This window comes from Eleginops maclovinus, chromosome 3, assembly GCF_036324505.1.
Source record: "Eleginops maclovinus isolate JMC-PN-2008 ecotype Puerto Natales chromosome 3, JC_Emac_rtc_rv5, whole genome shotgun sequence".
Taxonomy (NCBI): domain Eukaryota; kingdom Metazoa; phylum Chordata; class Actinopteri; order Perciformes; family Eleginopidae; genus Eleginops; species Eleginops maclovinus.
In genome coordinates this window covers 20,333,473-20,342,333 of record NC_086351.1, presented here as the reverse complement: position 1 = coordinate 20,342,333, position 8,861 = coordinate 20,333,473, and the positions used below count along the sequence as shown (strand labels likewise).

General features: G+C 40.6%; 1 protein-coding gene across 1 annotated transcript; it reads left to right on the top strand.

The window, feature by feature from the left end:
* Window positions 1-1,750: 1,750 nt before the first annotated feature.
* gdf6a (growth differentiation factor 6a) lies at window positions 1,751-8,324 on the top strand. The gene is made up of 2 exons (XM_063879636.1): window positions 1,751-2,155; window positions 6,131-8,324. The coding sequence occupies exons 1-2, from the start codon at window positions 1,795-1,797 to the stop codon at window positions 7,063-7,065; spliced, it is 1,296 nt and encodes a 431-aa protein (XP_063735706.1). The 5' UTR covers window positions 1,751-1,794; the 3' UTR covers window positions 7,066-8,324.
* Window positions 8,325-8,861: the final 537 nt, after the last annotated feature.

The following is an 8,861-nucleotide window of genomic DNA, read 5'->3' as shown; positions in this document are numbered from 1 at the left end:
CAGTCAGACTTATGTTTAAAATCATAACAAATTAAAACAAATAACAAACACTACCCCAAAGTAACCAACATGCATTAAATAAACTATATTTCATTAATGTATGAAAGAAAACCTATAATAAATCAACAAACATAACTGTCACAGAGATTCCCCACCCACGAAAATCATCCTGCTCGGAAAAACCCTCCCGGAACGATAAAGAAGTGTGCTGTTACCCTGGGGACTCTTTTCAGCGACGGACCATAAGTCCGGAGACAAGAGAGCAAGTGTTTAGTATGTTATTCTGGTAAGTATATGTTATTATCTAAGCAAACCTTATCAATTACACTACATTTACGGTAAGTTATACTTTTGAGTAACAAATAGATCGCTAGCGGCTCTAATTAATATGGTTGTTTACAGGAGGCGGGGCCAACCAGGCATCAAGAATAAACGGTGTGTTCTCTTACGGCTCTGTTTACCAGTAGATTTAAACCGTTCAATAAATGGTTTTGAAACCTGAAATTGCTTGTGTCGTTGTAATATAACTGCATATATTTTCCAACAGAAATGCATATAAAAAGTTGATATGTGGTGCAAACAATAACATGCTTCGCGAATAAGGAAGCCAACCAAAGAATAACGGAGTCCGAGATCTATGGCTTGAGATCTCCTCCGTTACAGAGTACTGTACATGTACAAAATAGAGTCATGCTACCACATTTTCCCAGGGGACGTGAATGCAGCATTTGTCCTCGTTTTATCGGCTATTTTCATCGAGTTGCATTAAATATTAACGTCCACTAGAGGGCACTGCTGTTATTTAAAATATTTGGATTGATTTAAATGAGTCCAAACATCAAGGCTAAATGTTTTGGGTTTACTGTGTTCACACTTCAAATGCACGAGACCTCTATGCTCAGATTATCCAACATTTGTTTCCCTTACGAGTTTATTCTTTATTTTTAGAATGCAATCCTTTCAACACAATATAAAAAATACTGACATTTCTGCTGCTTTTTTATATAAATTATCCCATTGAATTTACTTTTAATAAATGTTCTTAATTAATGTGTGAACTTCAGTTGAAAGTACATGACGTTTCTTAAAAAAAAAAAAAAAAATGCTGTATAACGTTCTGCACTTAGTGTTTTCATTGCATCTACGCATACAATCTAATCTAATCTCATCTGGCGTGTCCTTGAAATCTTCCAGACTCTCACAGAGGAAGAAGAAGCACTATATAAATCAGTTTGAGTTTTCTGAAAATCGTATTATATCAACTCAATACACTTACTAACAGCTTTATTTATTGCTCAGGTATTTTGGTTTTAATATGTCTAAAATAAGACATCATGAAATGGACAACATTGTTTGAGATTGTTTGATTCACTTCTTGTTATCAGTTTTTAATCAAAAATAAGTCAACCATTATCCTCTATGGGCTGTGTAGATGGGTTCAGCACTGTTAAAACATCACCAACACAAACTTTCCCACACTGCTGTCTGTGTGTTGTGGCGGTCAGTTGGCTCTAGTGCGCGTCTGTTAGGAGCTGTATGACATGGGATTGTTTGGGAAGCCCTGCACTGAGCGACCATGTGGGCGTGTTTCTCTCGGCCCAACAGCCTCCGCTCTTGTGAGGAGTCCAGAGCGCAAAACGCACTTCTTCTGGAGAGACCGGAGTGCGCAAAAGTAGCAGTTCTCCGACCCTGACGCGCACACCATCTCCGGCTCCGGCGGCCCCTACGAATCCAACTCCTCTGAGCGGGAATTTAAGAGTTTTTCCTCAACGTCTCCCGGTGACTCTCCCAGCCATGGACGCATCTCGACTCGTTACGCTTTATTTGGGCCTGCTCCTTGTTTTCCTTGGGAATATACCGTGTTTCCAGTCTGCTGCTATCATCTCTCCCTCTGCGCCCAGGAGGAACAGGGGAGCTCGGATCTCGCATCGGGACGGACAAAGGTCATCCAAAACCCTAAAAGACATCTTCACGTCAACGCACCCCATCGCGGGACACCACAAAGAAGACCCGAAAGACTCTATTGTGCCGCATGAATACATGCTCTCTATATACCGGACATACTCAGCTGCAGAGAAGCTTGGACTTAACGCAAGCTTTTTCCGCTCCTCTAAATCTGCCAACACCATAACAAGTTTTGTGGACAGAGGAACAGGTTGGTTTCATTCACATGCAGCTCGATCAGATCATTTTTTGCTTAATTCTGTGGCCTCATCTTATATCATCTGTTGTTTAGAAATAAACTCCAATCAGGCATACAAAAAGTTTATAAAAAGCAACTTTTATGCACGTTTTAGATCAAGCAATATATGTGCAAATGCACTTTTCTGCGCATAAAATATCAACAAATCCTAAAAATAACTGTTTAAAAAAGCTACATTTTGAAAGCTACCGGCTCATATGGTGTCCATGATCCGCTTTGTTAGAGAATTCGTTTCATTTCTTGTCGCAAAGCTGCCGAAACATGTCACTTTCCCGAGTATTAACTTATATTACACTTAAATTAACCTCAGGGTAATACGACAGTAAAACACTAATTAAGGCTCTCTCTAAATGAAGGCTGTAAATCACTGTCAGTGCATGCTGCAGCAACTACTCAGCTACCAAACTCCACGCAAATACATAGGAGACTTTTATTTATTTGTAAGAAAGCTCCAGATTGTGTATCATTTTTATTTACATGTATTCGCAAAAACTTTGAAATTAGCCTTTTTTTTACAAACTGTGAATAACTAACTATAATCCTGCCAATGTTAAAAGTATAATCTGTTGCCATCATGGTGCCCACTTTGGCCAATTTGTGCGGCACAAAGGGAGCTGGGGGCCGTGGCACAGCGCTCGGGCGGTGTGAGAAGCAGGTGTTTGGGTCAGTTAACATGTGTAACCAAGTGATTAGACTGGCCTGCGAGGACAAACACAATCTGATAAACACAAACACATCCAGCACACACAGGGGGACATAAACCGAGTTAATCTTTGCAGGAGAAATAATAGCTATCTTTGTTTGCGTTCCCTCAGGTCCGAAACACTCAAAACACTGCAGAAAATATCTAAATTAGGATTGATTTAGAGCTAAAGTCATATTATCTGGCAACTTGGTCCGTTTACAATACATCGTGAAAATATTTGTTTTAATGATTATTGTCAGTGAAGTTTTTTTTTTATACTTTTGAAACATTTTGCTCAAAAACGGCATTGACTTGACAAGATGAAAAATGGACGTTTTTCAGAGTTTTATAGCTAAAAGGCTCTTCCGTGTGGTCACTTCTTGCAGTGTGAACACATTTGATATGAAAACGCCTCACTTTCTCCCGTGATTCTGATGTGATGTGTCACTGGCTCTGACCCCGAGCTGGACCCTCTGAGAGCTGCTTGGCATCGAACGGCTGATTGGAGTATTTGAACTCGGTGATCTAATTGAGTGTTCATGTCATAACATATCAAACACTGTCTATTCTCCCATAATGACCCAGCCCGGCCACGATGGGCACATCACCAACAAAACGAATAGGGAGGGAAAAAAAGAAAGAGCACTTCCTTTGCTGTGAAGTGGTTCATTTTTTCTATTTTCTAACTGCGGAACCTCCCTTTGCGACCGCCACTTTAATTACGGAAAATTATTTTTCTTCCCGTTCTCTCAGCTCAAACGCCGTTTGGTTTCTTTTGGGAGTCCTCCCAGCATCCCCTAAGTGTTGCATTGCATTAACCTGCAGAATGAACCTCAGCTTGTTACTTAAATGGCCTCCATCAGGGAAAAAAAGAGAAATGCACATGGGGCTCCTGACGCGTAAAGAAGTGACAGGTTTTACGCATTATTCATCCACGCGGGGACAGGTTTTACGCAGAGCACCTATGATCTATGGATTCTATGGCTTTCACACTTTGTGTAGGTAGACAAAATGTGCTTATAAAACCAGGCAAGGGTGTTTCCTGGAGGTCAGAGAAAAAGGCAAGATCAGAAAAAAGAATCTGAAAATTAGTTTTGGCACTTTGGGTAACTCATTAAAGTGCAGATGGTGCAGCCCAGGCCTCTCTCTCTGTTTTACTGTGTTAGACGACAAAATCATGTTTTGTATTTGTTCAAATACAAGCAACAAGGTCAAACAAGAGAGCACAGGATGCCAGTTTAACCCCCGCAATAAAGAAGTCCACCGCGTTTCTCCCTCCCAATTATCCACCGTCAAGCATCTTACGCGTAATGGAAACAATTGGCTTTTTCTTTTTTACATAATAATGAAATTAAGAAAATACCTCGACATTTTTTAAACTGTCAACAGGAATATCTCTCAATAATTCCAGCAGTGTGTCAGTCGCTCCGTGCAGTTTGGAGGCGAATGTTGTCGTTGGCAGGATGGGATGAAATTTAAGAGGGGAAGTGCTTTAATGAGGAAGTTGGGAATTCAGAACTGTTAATTATTTGGTGAACTTGCATTCGATTTGTTTGAGGTCTTATAAAAAAGGAAAGAAGAATCTTAATGCAGACCATACGCGCAAAGTCACTGAAAGGAGCACGAGGTTTCAATCTGCTTTTACTGTTGGAACTCGGCAGGGTTCACGGAGGGAAACTGACAACTACATTCACATATCTCTTTAGAGAGTCCTACACATTATATCGCAGGGGTGTTCAGGTGTAGGCATGCCACTTTTATTTTATATGTGTATTTATCTTAACGTTTAGACGAAATGGAGACAGTAAAGCGAGACAACATGTTTTATTTTGTAGAAAAATACTTTTAGGTTTAAACCCTGTCTTTTATTGAGATGAAAAAATGGACATTTAAACCAAAAATGAAATTTATTTATTTATCAAAACGCACATACACTTGATTAAGTTTTTCTTTGTATTAGGCCTATTTAATGCCAATTTCCTGACAAATCTTACCGCAGATTCAGCGTTTAATGAATGAAAATGTCGAAACGGGGATTGAAAAATCGCTGAAATATTTGCTTTTCCCCAAATAAAATATATAATGGGTAAATAATAAGTTTTAGTGTATATTATTGGGAGTAAAATCCTATAACATTTTAATGTATACTTCAACAAACAGCAAACTGAACCTGCTTAAAATAATTCATTTCGATCCAAATGAAAAACACAACTTCTTGTTAGTTAAAAGCAGTATTAAAGTGTTTTGGAAACGCTTTTGTTCCACAGTGTTATATTCATGTCTCCCTGATGGAATATTTGCAGGCCTGCTGTCCCGCAGGGAATAATGCATTAATTGTGTATTGTTCCCTTGAGTGTACAGTATGTCGCCTTTGGTCCGTTGTGTCTGGCAGCACCCAGGGGCCTTCACATCACTAGGCCCCTTGTTGTTTTTTTCTTACTTTTTTTTTTCTTTGCCTTACAACTCTGGAAACTCACCACATTTGTGATGTTCTGCCTGCTGCTGATATTTAGGAGACTTTGCAAAGAAGTAAAAAGTTTACTTCCACTCTGTCAAAGAGCTGGAAATTCATCATCAATCTGTCATCACGTGAAATGAAAGCAGAAGTATTTTCATTAAAACAAGCTGGCTTTGGTTAAAAGTGGCGTTGCATTCAAATGTAGCCAGATTTTATTGGATTATTGTCAATGCCGAATCAAAAACGAATCTTGGCACTAAAATGGCAGGTGGATACCGAAATATGTACACTTTTTGGAATGAGCGAGATTAGATATATCCCTGTATATGTCATGCGTGCTTTGCATTGTGATATTACATGTGCAACAAATGTGCATGAAACGAAATTAGGAAGTTCAATTTTTGAAGGAAGCCTTAAAGCAGGTTGTGTAAACCCTCATTTAGCCTTTAGCATTATTATTAATTCATTTAATTGTTTGAACTAAAGAGAATTACGTTAGGATGTAATCAAATCAGGGTACATTTGTGGGATATTATGGATTTTTTTCAATATATAACTAATATCTCGACAAAGATAGCTATTGCCAATAAATAAAAGTGGTGTTGACTTTGATTTCTTTTTTTGCAAACTGAGTACTTGTCATCTGTATTTTGTTTCAAGAGAGAGAGAAGGCCTCAGTGGGAGAATGTGAACCCCCTCCTCCCTTCCCCCCTCCATCCTCTCTGAACACTGTACACCCTAAGTGAATCTGACTGCAATTATTTTCTTCTCTTTATCCTTGCAGACGATCTTTTGCACTCTCCTCTGCGAAGACAAAAGTATCTGTTTGATGTCTCAACCCTTTCAGACAAAGAGGAGCTGGTAGGGGCGGAATTAAGGATATTCAGGAGAGGGCCCGGGGACCTGCAGACTTCCCTGCAGACGGCGGGCCTCTACGACATCCAGCTGTACCCCTGCCGCTCGGACAGTCTGCTGGACTCCCGGGCGCTGGACCCCATGGACTCCACCAAGGCCGGATGGGAAGTCCTGGACGCATGGGATATGTTCAAAGCGCACCAGCATCACTACCATCAGCCGCATCACCAGGGGGGCCAGCTCTGCTTCCAACTGCGCGTCACGTTGCGCAAAACGGACACCGAGGTGGACCTTACGCAGCTGGGTCTAGGCAGGAGGGGCCGGCCCCAGCAGGAGAAGGCCATCCTGGTGGCCTATACGCGCTCCAAGAAAAGGGAGAACCTGTTCAACGAGATGAAGGAGAAGATCAAGTCGCGGGGGGAGAAGGAGGAGGAATTGGTGTTGGAGAAAGGAGCTTCCTTGCTGGGTGTTAAAGGAGAGGGGCCCCGGCGGCGGAGGAGGACCGCACTCAGCAACCGGCACGGGAAGAGGCACGGCAAGAAATCCAAATCCCGGTGCAGCAAAAAGGCGCTGCACGTGAATTTCAAGGAGCTCGGATGGGACGATTGGATCATCGCACCTCTGGATTACGAGGCGTACCACTGCGAGGGGGTGTGCGACTTCCCCCTTAGGTCGCACCTAGAGCCCACTAACCACGCCATCATACAGACGCTCATGAACTCCATGGACCCCAACAGCACCCCGCCAAGCTGCTGCGTGCCCACCAAGCTCAGCCCCATCAGCATCCTGTACATAGACTCGGGCAATAACGTGGTGTACAAACAGTACGAGGACATGGTGGTGGAGCAGTGCGGGTGCAGGTAGCGCTCGCTAAATAAAAGCTTCAAAAAGATGGGTCCCAGGTTGAAAAGAAAGTCAAAAGGGATGCACACAGAGGCGATATCTGCTATTTATTCAATACAGTCACAATCATTCACTGCCTTAACGTGCCTTGGTTCCCATCCGCGAGTTATCAACAGGCTTTTGTTTCCCAGAGACGTGTCCATATGGCACAAGGGATGGCTACAAGGCGGGATGGGAGCCCATTGACTGTGCACCTGTTCGTGCCGGGGCCAGGGGACAGTGGGCTCCGCGCTTTGTTCGTAGCTCTGCCGTGTGATCCTGCATGCCAGGCCGGACTCTTTTGGGTATGTGCATCCAGGCCGTAATTGCCACCGTCCAGCTGGAGTCATTACAGGCCCGGAGGAAGTGCCTGTTTTCCAAAAAAGGGGTCTACCAAACACACACTCTCACACACAGACTGGTCCGAGGAGAGGAGATAAGATGGTGGTGCCTTCAAGAGATTTGTTTTGCCTTACACGAGACAAGGAAAAGGACACAGAATCAGACTTGTACTTGTTGTAAAAAAAAGAAGAAGTAGAAAGTAAAAAAGCAAACATAATGAGGCGAACTTTTTCCGCAAAAGTCTGCATCTTTAAGAAATGCACTTCCACAACTGACTGAGGACCCGCAGTCAGCGAGAGTACGTCTGATAAGGACGGAATTCTAAGAAATAAAGACTCAAAACGAGACAATATTTAAATGCACATTAGCTTTGAATGCACTGCTGTTCATTTTTTTCCTTTTTTGAGCTGTAAATATTTTGTACAGTCGAAAACTTTACAAAGTGCAACGAATGAAGAAATGAGAACGCGGCATTTCTTTGTAAATATACAAAATGCACTCAAATCGGTATAATTTCTATTCTATAATTATTTTATTATTTGTGATGTACAGAGTTCCATGATAATCATATATTTCTTACGTTGATAAGAGTAATTTAAGGTGTATTCGATATTTTTTTTGCAGAGGGTGGAAAATACCAATATTAATGTCTACCTCATAATTGCATATAGGATCTGAGTTTTGAGGTGCATTCAGTTAGAGAGTAAAGAGCTTTTACAATGATATATAAGATCATTTATATACATATATTACTGGATAATATTCCACACCATTACTGTACAAATAAAATTCAAAACAAACTCTAACAGTCTGGTACTTTCGATGATTAATGATACTTTGCAACTTTGTTTAGCATTTATTTTTGAGTGTTTCTTCAAGAGGATATGACTTCCATAAAAAGCAACAATTATAATATTTTGGGCATTTATTTTTGAGCGGTTAAGAAACCAAGAAACTATGTTTTAAAACAATAAATTAACTTAATGAAAAGAAAATTGAAAGAAGGTTTGATTCATTTTATATAATTTGGTTCTTAAGCTTGAACCTTTCAGTTTCTGAGAAAAAAAAAACGTCATATTTTTCTTACTGGATGATTGGATATAGTGTTATAACACTCAAAAGTCTTTAAAAAAAAACCCTGACTATTGTAGAGCTCTTAGTTCTGAAACAGTAACATTTATTTTTTTCTAACATTCCCCTGTTCCTCTTATCATATACCATTAACAATTCCTTGTTTTTGGAGCAGTTCAAGACTTTAAACCTGATGACATTACAAATTAAAGTTTAAGAACTCTAGTTATTTGATTTGGGAGCAGTGGTCTAAGTTAACAATATATGTTTGACTTTGTTGGACCATATAACAACACGTAGACATTTTGAAAATGTGCCGAGTTGCCCTTTAAGTTTTAAATCAAAATCAACCCCAGAATATGCAT